Source organism: Schistocerca gregaria, chromosome X (genome assembly GCF_023897955.1).
Source record: "Schistocerca gregaria isolate iqSchGreg1 chromosome X, iqSchGreg1.2, whole genome shotgun sequence".
Lineage (NCBI taxonomy): Eukaryota > Metazoa > Arthropoda > Insecta > Orthoptera > Acrididae > Schistocerca > Schistocerca gregaria.
In genome coordinates this window covers 445,162,403-445,177,988 of record NC_064931.1, presented here as the reverse complement: position 1 = coordinate 445,177,988, position 15,586 = coordinate 445,162,403, and the positions used below count along the sequence as shown (strand labels likewise).

Genomic DNA, 15,586 nt, shown 5'->3' with positions numbered 1-15,586 from the left:
AAGCATAATTTTGCAGAAAATCTGTACCTCAAACGTATTGCAGTTTTACGGTTTAGCACCACCTGAAATTTACATTCCTAATTTATCTAAAAATACAAAGGGACCATCAGGCCTGTTAATGACGGTTTTTGAAGACTCTTAGATACGTTATAGAGGGACCTGTCCTGAGTACATGGCTAGCGGCGTTTCATGCAACAACCTCTTGTTTCCGAGAAAATCGATGTTCACGCCTTCTGCCTAGCTCCTGTACCCGTATCATTAGCAATGTTTCGACCAAGGGAGAGTGACACTGTGTCTATGGTTCACTACTACCACACTGGCATTACTAGTTAAAATCATGCACGTGTAGGGTTTTTTTTTCCAATTTCATCGTAAATAAACGTCGCTAAACAGTATATTTCATTCAAGAACGAGACTAGAGAACTCATTTCTCAGTTTCTCATTGTGAACTCGATTACGTGTTTAATACCGATCAAACCGACTGCTAGAACCAATCGTCGTACAATAGACAGCTTGCGTAACTAAAAGCGATAAAAGTCCATGTGCACAACGATTAGACACTCCTTCACAGCACAGTATGCTGTAACTGCGTCAGGAAAGATGTTCCTTTACGTCTTCTTGTGGATGCAAGAACCATTCGGCAGATTTGATCGGACTGACAAGCTGACTAAGAAATTTTAAAAAATGCTGGCCGGAGTGGCCGTGCGGTTCTAGGCGCTACAGTCTGGAGCCGAGTGACGCTACGGTCGCAGGTTCGAATCCTGCCTCGGGCATTGATAAGTGTGATGTCCTTAGGTTAGTTAGGTTTCATTAGTTCTAAGTTCTAGGCGACTGATGACCTCACAAGTCAAGTCGCATAGTGCTCATAGCCAAATTTAAAAATGTAATTGTGAAATGCACGAAATGTGGAAGGTTAACGAAGGTTCCGTACGAACAATTTCTAAAATGTCTTTCTTCTGTACGCGAAACAATGACGATTTCTACATCTACATCTACATCCGTACTCCGCAAGCCACCTGACGGTGTGTGGCGGAGGGTACCCTGAGTACCTCTATCGGTTTTCCCTTCTATTCCAGTCTCGTATTGTACGTGGAAAGAAGGATTGTCGGTATGCTTCTGTGTGGGCTCTAATCTCTCTGATTTTATCCTCATGGTCTCTTCGCGAGATATACGTAGGAGGGAGCAATATACTGCTTGACTCTTCGGTGAAGGTATGTTCTCGAAACTTCAACAAAAGCCCGTACCGAGCTACTGAGCGTCTCTCCTGCAGAGTCTTCCACTGGAGTTTATCTATCATCTCCGTAACGCTTTCGCAATTACTAAATGATCCTGTAACGAAGCGCGCTGCTCTCCGTTGGATCTTCTCTATCTGTTCTATCAATCCTACCTGGTGCGGATCCCACACTGCTGAGCAGTATTCAAGCATTGGGCGAACAAGCGTACTGTAACCTACTTCCTTTGTTGTCGGATTGCATTTCCTTAGGATTCTTCCAATGAATCTCAGTCTGGCATCTGGTTTACCGACGATCAACTTTATATGATCATTCCATTTTAAATCACTCCTAATGCGTACTCCCAGATAATTTATGGAATTAACTGCTTCCAGTTGCTGACCTGCTATTTTGTAGCTAAATGATAAGGGACCTATCTTTCTATGTATTCGCATCACATTACACTTCGCTACATTGAGATTCAATTGCCATTCCGTGCACCATGCGTCAATTCGCTGCAGATCCTCCTGCATTTCAGTACAATTTTCCATTGTTGCAACCTCTCGATACACCACAGCATCATCTGCAAAAAGCCTCAGTGAACTTCCGATGTCATCCACCAGGTCATTTATGTATATTGTGAATAGCAACGGTCCTATGACACTCCCCTGCGGCACACCTGAAATCACTCTTACTTCATTTCTCTGTCTTGCTGATTCGGGGGGAGGGTAGACTCATCAGGCAATTTATCATCAAATCTTTGTAGACGGAAGAAAAGCATGTGTGTCCACCGGAAAATGGCCCCCACCACTTCTCCAAACCTGTGATGTTTACTTGTACAGGCAAGTTAAAATGTTTACGAAAAAAATTGAAAATAATGCTAACTTGATAAAGACTAATAGAGAAACCGCTTCCAGGGACGATTCTATAAAAATACATAAAATGTATTCGCAGTTGCTAATATGGACAGACACCATCTGTAGAATGGAATGACAACAATGAAAATTTGTGCAAAATCTGGACTCCGTCCCGGATTTCCCGCTTTACGCATGCGGTCACCTCAACCACTTTGCCTATTCGTGCATGACCTACGACGACATCCGAACTTCCATATGTCATCGTTTATGCATCACAGCCTGCAGAAGGAGGAGTTTAACGTCCCGTCGACAACTAGGTCATTAGAGAGAGAGAACAAGATCTCATTAGAGACGGATGGAGAAAGAAGGCGGCCTTGCCCTTTCGAAGGAACCATCCCGGAATTTACAGTAAGCCGTATAGGGAAATCACGGGAAAGCAAAATCAGAATGGCCGGACGCGGGTTTGAACCATCGTCCTCCCAAACGTGAGTCCAGTGTCCTAAACACTGTGCTTCCCCGCCCGGCCACAACCAGCACTCGTGCACACTATCTAATTCCCGCAGGCAATAGGAGAACATATTTAATGAAAGTTCCTGTCTGATATCGGCGGATAAATACTATACTGCAGTGACTGTGTTGTTAATAAGTACGATGTAGTGCTCCTTCGGACATGTATGCGTGTCCGAAGGAGCAGGCACTTAGGTGAATACAGCCGTCATGAAATACTTCTCAAGTACCTTTTAACCACACAGGCGCCGCAATATCGTATCGTGTCTGTAAAAGTATATTCTGTAATTTTTTTCATCAGTTCAGTACACCTGTTTTCAAAGGAATGACCAAATAGCCTTGGTTCGCATCAAGTTGATCGAAGATAACATTGTTTTTATTTTTTTTATTTTAAGAACTATGTTTCGGTGTCGCATTTGGAAAATCCGTCTTCGTGCAAGGCATCACCTTTCATTAAAAGATAAGTAGCGCTATATGCATTTATGTGTCGGTTGCTTCTACGACAAATACTATCCGGATTTCTGTTTTAGCACTGCAAGTGATGCAAGCGAGAGTGAGTGAGACTATTCCGTAATTTATTCCATAAGAAACGGGATACTCATTTGCAGAAAGGATGCTCTGACGATTGCTTTATTAATGAAGTTATTACGGTAAAAATGACTACATTTGAATAATTTTGCGTGAAATATTCTATTCAATGAAATTCTGTATGGCGAAAGTGAGAAAAAAGGACATGTCCAGTATCTAAACTCGTACAGCCAGCGTGGTAGCCACGAACTTAGCCGCTGCGCTGCTCTCGCTTGATGGTAACATTACTAAAGTTACAGGTATAGACGGTACCCATCAAAATTAAACATCGATTTTCTCGGAAACTAGAGGCAATCGTATAAAAAGCCGCTAGCCAGGTACTCAGGACAGGCTACTACCCAACTTACCTAACTCCCATCGAGATCCGTGATTAACAGGTCTGATGGTCCCCTTTTCAGTTTAGGATCCTAAAACGTCTCTTTGATTTTAGTGATTTTAATCCTAATGGCATCAGACATCCATATTGGATGAGTACCATCGTCCCAATAAAACAGCTGGCCGCTGTGGCCGATCGGCTCTAGGCCCTTCAGTCCGGAATCGCGCTGCTGCTACGGTCGCAGTTTCGAATCCTGCCTCGGGCATGGATGTGTGTGATGTCCTTAGGTTAGTTAGGTTTAAGTAGTTCTAAGTCTAGGGGACTGATGACCTCAGATGTTAAGCCCCATAGTGCTTAGAGCCATTTGAACCTATTAAACTGGAGGTAGATGTTATGATTTAACTTGCTTTCAGTTCGTAGGGACGTAGGAATTGTAGTTCAAATGGTTCAAATGGCTCTGATCACTATGGGACTTAACATCTGTGGTCATCAGTCCCTTAGAACTTAGAACTACTTAAACCTAACTAACCTACGGACATCACACACATCCATGCCCGAGGCAGGATTCGAACCTGCGACCGTAGCAGTCGCGCGGTTCCGGACTGCGCGCCTAGAACCGCTAGAGCACCGCGGCCGGCGAGGAATTGTAGTCAGCAATCTTCTGAGTAATATTCCTATTTAGCTATGTATAGAAATTGAGGGTATTATGTGATAAATTAATAAGTTTTCTCTGTAACATAATATTTATAAATTCCACAAAAGCAACGGATAAGCAATAAACAACATGAAATCCTGAACTATGTGATTAGATTAGATGCTAAGGAGGTGCCACTTGAATTTAAGGTAGTGGATAACATGAAGAAACATATTTTATGTCACTTTAATGAAAGGTTTACCTGAAACCATGAAAATCTTACGACTCTGAGAGCAAAATTTATTATAAAAGGATACATATTGTAGTGTTTCAAGACTTCACCAGAAATGTGATACGAGAGTGGGAATTCAGTGTGTGTGTGTGTGTGTGTGTGTGTGTGTGAGAGAGAGAGAGAGAGAGAGAGAGAGAGAGAGAGAGGTAATTTTTTAACCGTGAGAGATAAGAGTAGAAAGGAAGAGATATTTCAGAGGAGAGGTGATAGGCATGGATCGTAGTGCCTTGTGAGATAACTTTCGCCATAAATTAATCCAATGTACTTGGTACCAACAGCTGACAAAATACAGAGTACAATTCAAAACATACGACGAAGGAAGCTTCACTTGAATTACATCGACTGGCAAATGAGAGAAGTATATTACACGTCAGATGGGGTAGTATGGGGTTAGTAGTTAAATTAAACTAGTGTCTGCAGAGGACAAATAAATAAAGATTCTCTTTTTCGCTTTGTGTTTATTACTCTGTACATGTCACACGCCAAGTGAAATAGAGGTGAAGAACACAGAAGTCTGCATGCCAAGCAATATCCGAGTGACTGTTTATAAGAGCTGTGGCAGAATGAAAAATATTAATTCATATTCCGCAAAATCTAAAATAGATCACGACATGTGTACACACACCATAACCACGCAAAACCGTGTTGGGCTATAATATTGTTGTATTACCGGTGGCTAGTAACCAGATGCTCGCCTGGACTGTATTGCGGTGCAATATGTGGCATCCAGTAGGGCAGAGTACATTGTCCGGCCGATGTGGGCGGCGCCACGTAATAACGGGCCAGGCGGGTGGCGCGGCCTCCAACCACGCTGGGAAAGCCGAGGCAGCTGGTGAAAGCAGCCGCACTTTCCAACCTCACACCGCCACACGTGGCTAAAAAGCAACTCGCTCCATAAACACTCGTGTCAGTGATTGACCCTATAGTATTCCTCAGAGTAAGGAAACTAACACTCGGTTTCAGTTTTCCGATCATGTGTAACAAAAGCCTTCATCGAGTGGCGAATAAGTTTTAAGAGCTTAGAAATTCCATGTGATGTTTGGGATAATTTCCTTAAATATGTTTAGGAGTGATTATATTAGAAACACTTTCAAAAATGGTTCAAATGGCTCTGAGGACTATGAGACTTAACATCTGTGGTCATCAGTCCCCTAGAACTTAGAACTACTTAAACCTAACTAACCTAAGGACATCACACACATCCATGCCCGAGGCAGGATTCGAACCTGCGACCGTAGCGGTCACGCGGTTCGAGACTGAAGCGCCTAGAACCGCACGGCCACACAGGCCGGCAGAAACACTTTCAACGAGAAGCATCTCAAGTAATGAAAGATCTGTAACTACGTTGATTAAATACATTTTATCCCTCCTGAGAGAGCTAATGTTCCAAAGAAAATAAAATAAGAACCATTCGTACCGACGCAAACAATTATCAGCGAGCACATAAGACTCAATATTTGCAGTTTAGCGATCCTGTCACTTCGATACTGTAACATTATTGCTGATTTTTTTTTACGGAAGTAAGTAATGGAGATCTTTAATACGTTTTTAACTTACAGAGGGATAAAAATAAAGGGGTTGGAGATTATATTTTATTTTACAGTCAATGGTTTCAAATTTCAATAATTGCGCACACAGTTCATTAGTAAACTTCGTATCATTTTATCACGATACAAAATACAGTTGAAACATAATTCCGAGAACCGGTGAAAGTACTAATCTGACAACATTTTCCTAACAGAGCTTCTTTGAAATGAAGTATGTCCCTGATGAAAGACTAGAACACCCATGAAAGAAACAAAATTCTTATGGAGCAGCTTTACACACAGTTAACCCTCTTCTCTCTATTTTTGTTGTGAAGATGCCACACTACTGGCTTTGTAACTTACCATAAAAACATCGTACTCTATGGAGAACCACATCGTGCTTGCTCTTACTTATTCCGCTCGAGAAACTTGGGAAGATGTGCCGTACATCACTTACTCTGGCGCAATCTGTAATTGGCACTATAAACCATTCTTACTTCCTTACACTGTCGAGAAAAGTGGCTCAGTACTTAACATACTGGACTCGTATTCGTTTAATCTGACGTAAACTGTAATTTGTACTATATTCTATTCTTATTTTCCTACCCCGTCGAGAAATATGGGACAGTAGTTAACGTACTGGACTCGTATTCGTGAAGAAAGAGATTAAAACTCTATTCGGAGGTTCAGATTTCAAATTTCCGTGGTTACTGTATAAACTGTATAAGGGAAACGCGTAGATGATTTCTTGAATGAGATTGTAATAAGAAAATTGGCCATGAACAACAATAAAAATGATAGTAATAAAAGTTAAACCACTAATAAAAACAAGAAAGAGAGATACGGCAAACATATCAACGTAGTGCACTAAAACGATGTTAAATTGGTGAACATGGCTGGCAGCTGATAACGTTAGTCAAATGTGGGAACTGTTTTCAAAAGCTATGTTAGATTGAGCATATTACCGTGTTACTGCTGTTGAGTTATGAAACACACAGATTTTCAAATATTTATCCTGTCTGGTTATTTAGCTATTGACAGTGCTTTCAATTGACGTATTGGGTAACAGCACACTCGTCATATATCATTAACTTCCTCTTGGCGTATAAAACAGTTATTACTTAATGTGAGCCACATTAAGCCATTAGCCTTATAATGCGTCACTCTCCATTCAAATAATCATTATTAATGACACTGTATCCGCTATATACCACAACAGGCTTCCATGAATGACCTTACTAACACGATCTATAGACTACAATTTACGAAGCGTATTATAATTGACTTCATTGACTTCAATTGGGTCTTTTATACACTATACCATTTCGTGGTTCTGAATAATGTAAAGAACAGAAAATACTGACGTATTCAAAAATGGCTCTGAGCATTACGAGACTTAACTTCTGAGGTCATCAGTCCCCTAGAACATAGAACTACGTAAACCTAACTAACCTAAGGACATCACACACGCCCATGTCCGAGGCAGGATTCGAACCTGGAACCGCTCGGCCACCCCAGCCGGCCGTATTCGAACATATACTTATTTCAATATCATTCTTCTCTGCGAACCAGTTTAACATAGCTTACTAATATCTGTAGCTTACAGATTTGAAAATTATCTCCATTCGTGTCAGCCAATTAGCGGACTACAATCTGCTTCTTTCTCCAAGAGTTCACAGAAGCTAGTTGATGCAAATCATCTAAATTAGCATAAGTAAGGAAACACACATTAGATACATACTGTAGATAGATAGAGAGACTTCATAAGTTAGTCGACAAACTTTGTTTTACAGCTACATAACGCTACATGTAGTGTGGTAGAATATTCATCTTAACGCTTTGTTCGTGTATGATTTCAAATAAATTGATTTTTTTAAAAAAAACTCTGCACTGAGTACTTGCAATCTGCTTGTCTTTCACTCATACACGTTCGTCAAAGGATTCATTTCTTTTTCTGGCAATTAACAGGTAAATCATGCACCCTATGACACTCTAAAAGACAAAAACGACGCACTACGAAGGAATTATCTGAATGGGACAGAAATCGACAGATGTGATGTACACGTACAGACAGACAAATGATTACAATTTTCGAAAAACATGCATAATTTATTCGAGAGAGATTGACGCGCACGTGAATAAAACGGCATTGGTTCTCTCTAAGACAACCTACTCCGGCAGCACCTTCGGTACCACCTGTGCACTTTCGTTGGGCACTCTAAAACCTTCCTGTACAAAGACAGGCATCCACTGATTCCAAGGCGCTAGCGTAACAGGGTTTCGACACCCAGTATACCTTGCATGCAGTCAGCAGGCGCCAATTCGGCGATGCAACATCACTCAACTCACGCGTGTCGAAACGGTTGCCTGTCGGACCAGCACCAGAAAATCAGCGAATGGCTGTCTCTGTACAGGCACATTTTAAATTGCTCAACATATGTGCGCGGTTGGCACCGAGTGTGTTGCCAAAGAGAGGGGACTTAGGGGGACCATATGTCGTTTTATTATTTGCGTCTGTGCCAATGTTGCACGGCTCTGAACAATAACACAGCAAAGGGAGTGAAGCAGGAGGGCTGAAAAACCATTAACACCCTTTGCTGCTTCACAACACGTCGATTTGTTTCAAACGGTCCCTCGTGGTTTTACCCTATGTACCAGAGCGAACATTGTGCTCGACCTAAACTCCAGAGGGGTCAAATGGCGTTCAGGGAGGTTGCAGGCATACAGAGTCCGTAGAGGAAGGTTGAATCTTATATCTGCCAAGTATCCACAAGTATTTATTATTTCTTGTTCCAGAGGCGAAACGCCTGTTAGTTTAAGGCGTCTAGAATGATACCTGTATAATTTTGTTTTCATGTGCGATATTTGTAAATTATAAAACAGTTCACATCTTCTATTTTACGTAAATAAGTAATTACTTACAGTAGATCGAGTTTTTGGCAGACATCTGCGCTCCCTCTAATCTGGTCACATGCTGGAGGTCGCCCTATAACTTCCCTTACGTGACATAAGCAAATTTTCAAGTTTCGAAATTTGTTCGTCACAAGTTTCATGTTCTTTGGGCTAACTGCTGTGGGTAGATCGCTATTATTCTTCTGTCACTATCTGTAGATATTCTACCGAAAACTGTTATTCAAAGTCGTGAGTTTTCTGTGTCAACGTATACCTTTTTCTCTCTCGTTTGCTTATGTGCATGTAGCCAACCAAACAAACTACCATTTGTTCACTTCTGTTCTCTTTATATCTGTGTGCGTGTACATACGTGAGCGTGCGTATGTCTGTCCGTATATATATATATATATATATATGTGTGTGTGTGTGTGTGTGTGTGTGGTTAGTAAGGGCGAGTTGTAAAAAGTAGAATGTAATAGCTGATAACTGCCAGAGAGTGGTTGAGATCTTCGGTGTTAAGATAATTTGAGTTTTGGTTTAAATGTTTTGAGGAGGGTTCAAGTAAAAGTAAGGAGACGGGTTGGAAGGTATTATTTTGATAACCATCATCTGCTGCAGTGTTAGTCTACTGCTTTCTAAACAGTGAGTTTACTCTAACATGAACTCCTCCACTAGGCATATAAAACAAAACTTAAATCACGTGAGGAGCAAAACTTTCAACCACTCACTGACTGCTATTACATTCACATTCAACTTTCTACAACTCACTCTGACTACCCCCCCCCCCCTCCCCCCTCCCCCCCCCCCCCACACACAGGTATAAAGAGTGTAGAAGGGAACAGACGTTAGTTTTCAGCATATACTTGGTCAGGTTCGCAACATGTATATAAACAAACCAAACAGGAAGGGATATAATGAGAACACACAATAATTACGACTTTAAACTACAGTTTTCGGTGAAATGTCTATAGATAGTAACAGAAGAATAATGGTGCTCCACAGAAATTACCGCAAAGGAAATGAAAATTGTGAAGAAAAAAGTTCGTAACATGAAATAGTGCTTACGTCTCGTGAGAGAAGTTACAGTGCCACCTCCAGTATGTGAGCAGACGAGAGGAAACGCAGAGGCCAGCCAAATACCCGATTAACTGTAAGCAATCACTTATTTACGTACAAAAATAAAGTGTGAACTGTTTTATAATCTACAAATTTCGCATATCAAAAGAAAACTGTATTATTGTAGACGCTTAAAGTAAAAGGCGAAACGCGTCTGGAAGAAATCAAATACCTTTTGAGCAAGAAAAAGGCGTTTGTTATTTACAAAACGAAATAGTAAGTACTTGTAGATACTTAGCAATTATTTCTTATGCCATACCAGCAAATTAGTTTCCGTTTAAGCTCTCTGGATCTGTACAGAATATTGTAAATATCAGTGTGTTCCATGCCACTGTACTCCTCATTTTACATGCTATTAAAAATGTTCATTGATACATTGTAAAAAGCTATAGTTACTACCACATCTCGATAGATAAAAAGATTTAGCATATTTACCATGCGACAAAATATCTGACTCTTTGCGAGCTATCATTTGCGGAAAAACATGTTATGATATCTTCTACCGTTAACGAAATTTGGGGCTGTTACAAGCCACATGATTTACGACGAGCAGGGAGGAATATGGATGCATTGTGCGTGACACGCGCGCGGCCGCCACAGGCCGACATGCTATTTAATATCTCAAGAACGGCGATTGCTATCGTTCTGCTCGCAACTTTAAAAACTATAATCATATATTGGCTAAATTTATACACAATAAAGTATTATATAATATTAGCCATACGCAAGGTCTACGCAATACGTTTTTACCTCTGCACACTCAATAACATTTCGTGTAGTGGTTTCTTAAAAGCGATAAACTGCAAAGCAGAGACGGCTATGTTGCGCCGCTGAGGCAATTTCCATGTTAACCGCTCCACAACATCGCAGTTTTGACAATTATCGCATGTTGGCTAAATGTAATACCTAAAATTTTTATTACCTAAATTGAACTAGTCGCAAAGTCTACGAAATGTGTTTTTCCTTCTGCACACGGAATAAAATTACGCGTAATGATTTACAGTAAGTAACTGCAGTGAACAACGAAAAGAAAATTAGTTCTTTATCGGCAGCCCTATTGGGAACCACGGTATATAGGCCACGCCACACGGGAACAGGTACAGTATTGTCTCTGCAAATCTGTACCGATTCTTTCTCATGTGATTTTTGCTAGTTTGTAACTGTACGAGTTGTTATTGAAATAGGACTGGTCGCTTTTCCCAGTTTCTATAATAATCCAATACTTCAGATCCATGGAAACTTAAGAATGATCATGATTATTTCTTAAAAAAGTTTTATTTATAAATCAAAAAGTTTAGCACTGTTGGTATGGTAAATTGATATGATGGATCTTTATCCAGTTGTTAGCAAAATATGAAAAATCTGTTGGAACAGACACCAAAAAAGTACTGAAAAATACTAGATATTCAGATCTAAAATATCGTTATCGGTTTTAACCAACCCTTTTTTCGGATCCCCAAAGCAATCTCGTTACGTTATCCTGTTGTAAATGGGGAGTGAATTCAACAAAGTTTTCCCTATAGCTCAGCCAAGTGTAAACAGTCACTCACGTTTCTTCCTGACGTATTCTGCGTCAACGTTTACGTTTCAATCCACACAGGATTCAGTCGCTACAAGGACTTTTCAATGGTCATAGACAACAATATGTAGAGAGTTTTCAATTCATTGAGGTTGTGGAGATGTTTATTGTTCCGTTTTAAGGCTACATGTCACATAAGAGGAAAGCTAACCACAAGAACGCTGTAGCCACATACCGTAGTTGAGCTTGAGAGACACTCTCTAAAGCGTGATGTGATTTATACCATTATCAGAGAATAGATTCACGGTCTGTCTCTATTTGCATAAATTTGGTTACAGGAGTCATGTACAGGGTGTTAAGTGTATGGGCAGAAATACTTTGATATTTGGTACTTTACTATGTACCCACTTCATTGTGTTAGTTATCTTTTCTCTGCGTTTAATAGGATTCCCGCAAACGCATCATATCATTTACTACTTGATGTTTTCTGTACGGTCGTAGCTGCACTGCGAACTGGAATATGCCTGCCAGTATAGAGTATCCATTTTGCATCCATGTCCCGTCACTTCAATACCTGACCAGTTCCCAGGGCGAAAGTAAACATTAACGGCTGCTACTGCCACGCGTGCTGAAAACATACTACTCATAATAGCTACAGTTATTAGTGTCCAAATGATGTAAATATTGACTTAAAGTTGTTCTGTACACTGTCCTTAGTCATCAATAAAAATATCTACACTTACACCCCTGATACCCTGTATCTGGATGTGCTGGACATACGGATTTTTCCATAATTTCGGCAACGAGCCAAAAATTTCGTTTTCCAACGGTTCGGAGCACTACCACACCATTACATAACAGCAGTTCTTAGCAGTGAGCTGCCTCAATGAAGGATCGGCTGTAATCTGGTTACAGATATCACTTTGCACCATTCGCCACGAAAGGCCTCTCGTATCAGTTGTTTTTAGGTTGGAATGGGGGAGAGTTAAAAGACTTGGTTTATGTGTCTTTCCACCAACAACTTTGGGTAAATTGTGACGTCACGTGGTAACAGAAAATCCATTAAAAAGTGTGAGACGAGTTTGGATGTATGTCGTGTGCCCGGTAGAGAGAACCTTGGAAATCTTTGAAAGGTAAAGTAAAACTTTGACCTAAATGTAATTGTAAAAAGTATCTCAGGATTGTATTTACATTCGTGTTAAAGATATATCATTTAAAACTAATAATAACTTAGAAAATAAAAATCTTGTCGTAGGTTAAAATTTACTGCAAGGTTCTGTTTATATTTATGTAGATGATATAGTGTTGTGAAGTCAGATGAATGTTTTCGAAGCAGACTGTACTTTACACCGATCGCGAGTATAATTCGAAGAATTTTTATTCGTCCTCTCTATACCTGTTACTCTTGCATAAGATACCTGACACTGGAATATTTTCAGTGGCCATGTAGCACAGTCGCAGCGCTCAGTTTGAGAACCGATATAAATGATACGTAGCCCATAATAAGATCACCAGACAAGAAATTAGTCACACCATATGCGCACGTACAAATTAATCATTAAGCGGTTACACATAGCGCAGCAGGAGAGTCACGTGCTCAACTGCACGCGCTCTGCCTTTACGTGAGCATAAGGCAGTGGCGATCAGCAAGACATTCGAGCAGACACTCTGCATAAACATGGGTAAAGGTAAGGACATGACAGAGTGGTAAAAAGAGATAATTCTGTAAGGCTGTCCCCATGGCCATACAGTTGCGTGATGTTGATATATTTGTTGGCGCTCCGTGTAGAATTGTTCATCGTGTCTACAAGCAGTGTCTACAAGCATTGAGCATAAGGCAGTGGCGATCAGCAAGACTTTCGAGCAGACACTCTGCATAAACATGGGTAAAGGTAAGGACATGACAGTGTGGTAAAAAGAGATAATTCTGTAAGGCTGTCCCCATGGCCATACAGTTGTGTGATGTTGACATATTTGTTGGCGCTCCGTGTAGAATTGTTCATCGTGTCTACAAGGAGTGGTGCAACACATATGGCCAAGAAAAATAACGACAGAGTTGTCGTCGGAAAGAGATCCTGTCTGAGAGGGACCGAAGACACGTTTCACGGTTTCTGAATCACAGTCGCTTAGAAACTCGACGGGAATTGCTGCAGACAGTGAATGAAGGTCCACCCCAATCTGTTAGCAAGGAACATAGCGACGGAAACTGCGTGTAATCAACATTTGGATTCGCGTCACCTCGCGAGAGGTAATTGCTCACACAGGTACATAATGACTACAACAGCAAAGTTCATCGGACTGGAAGAACATGTGACTGGTTTTCTGAACACTCTCCCATCATATCACATCTCGATTGTTCTAAAAAGCCACCGGACTTGAAAACCATACAAAATGCGTGTGACATGCTGGAACGGAGGGTGAAACGTCGACATTAGCTTCCTTACAATTTAGTGGAACTGCACTATCACATCCTAAGCGAGTGGCTTAACCTGGATGCAACGTATCTACATGACCTTTCGGATTCACTTCCCAACTGAATCTAGGGGATTATCAAGTTCAGGTGCGGAATTACACAGTATTAAGTGATGCTTGTAATTTTTCCTCTAGGGGTGAGTAATTATTTTGTCCGGTGAGTTAACAACTACAATGTAATGGCGCTGAAATTAAATTTGCAAGAAACAAAATAATAGTGATAATGCAAAATTAGTGATGAGAGCAATCCTTGTAGCAGGACTGTACGTATAGCTCACCAGGCTTGTCGAGATGAGGGGCAGGCGGCGTAGCGGCCCTTGCGATCTTGGCGAAGGGAGCGCCGTACACCAGGCCTGGCGCCGACGGCGGTGGCCCGTATACAGGGGGCGGCGGCGGGCCCGAGTACCCACCTGTCCACGCAAGTTTCTTCAGCATACACTTGTTTCATTTTTTAAGATGAAACGGCTTATCAAACACACTACATTTTTACATACCATTCATAGTCACTTCCTCTAGACAATGTTTTGAGATACAACTATAAAGTGCGTAATCATTATCGAAATATAGATCACTTTAACCGTCTTCAAGAATAATTTAGGTGAGATGTGGCTCGAAATACGAAATATGAACATCGATAAGCACATGAAATCAGTCGTTAGAATTCCACATTGTGTCTTACAGTGAAAAAATATAATGAAACTGCAGTGTGCCATCTTATATCGAGGAAATCCACAAAAATAGCCGTAAGTCAAAATAAATTAGAAATGCATAATATACAAGGACATGTTTCGCAAACAAGATGAAGAATGGGTTACACATTTAGGTAAAGATGAATTATAATACATTTGTTACCTCAAATTATACAATAAGATCCACTCTTAAAAAGAAGATATCAATTTACTTAAGATGAAAACACATGGAAAACTACATTTAACAGAGCATATCGTTATTCCCAGCTGCGAAATATTCAGGAAGTGCTGCAGGGTGCTCTCTATGAGTACTGTAGCTTAGCATTCTATGTGGTGCATACATTCAGCAATGGGGAACTCACGCCCCAGGGCAACCCCATGTGGATTGGAATTATACCATTATCATCCCCTGCGTCCATCCAATATGCTGTTCGCAGTCACCCCTTCAAACACAAGACTGCAGGGTTCATCTGTGAAAATTACACACTTCCATTCAGCGTCGGTCCAATTACACTATGTAGAGCACAATGCTACACGCACACCCACACGGGTTGAATGAGTTTCTGTTTCTTGTAGGTGAAAATGTTTCTATCTTAATTGAAAATATAAATTGTTGTTACTGTTTACGTTTATGGTAAGAAAAATTTGTAAGATATGGGAATATTTTATTTCAAGATTAATACATTCAGTCGTTTTGCGGTACAGGTTTTTGTACAGGGATTAAATAAGATAATCTCTTTCTAATTAAATGATGAAAAGTAGGTGAATAGTTCGATGTCATTTATAGCAAGCTGTAGTCAGAATTGGCACAGTATTATTTTCTAAGGATGTCATTACTATGGGGTGGTGGGTCGAATCAACTAATTTAGTCTCTGCCTGCCTGTCAGTGGTACATGCGCAGCTGAACGTTTGACAAACAGACCAAGCGATTCTCGTCACCCAACTCACAGTTTGTCAGGGAACTCAA

General features: G+C 40.7%; 1 protein-coding gene across 1 annotated transcript in view; it reads right to left on the bottom strand.

The window, feature by feature from the left end:
- LOC126298398 (uncharacterized) overlaps window positions 1-15,586 on the bottom strand; it is a 257,404-nt gene that overhangs the window by 123,868 nt on the left and 117,950 nt on the right. Inside the window, exon 4 of the mRNA XM_049989711.1 lies at window positions 14,209-14,340. Coding sequence (XP_049845668.1) covers window positions 14,209-14,340 — 132 coding nt within the window. The remainder of the gene's footprint in view (window positions 1-14,208; window positions 14,341-15,586) is intronic.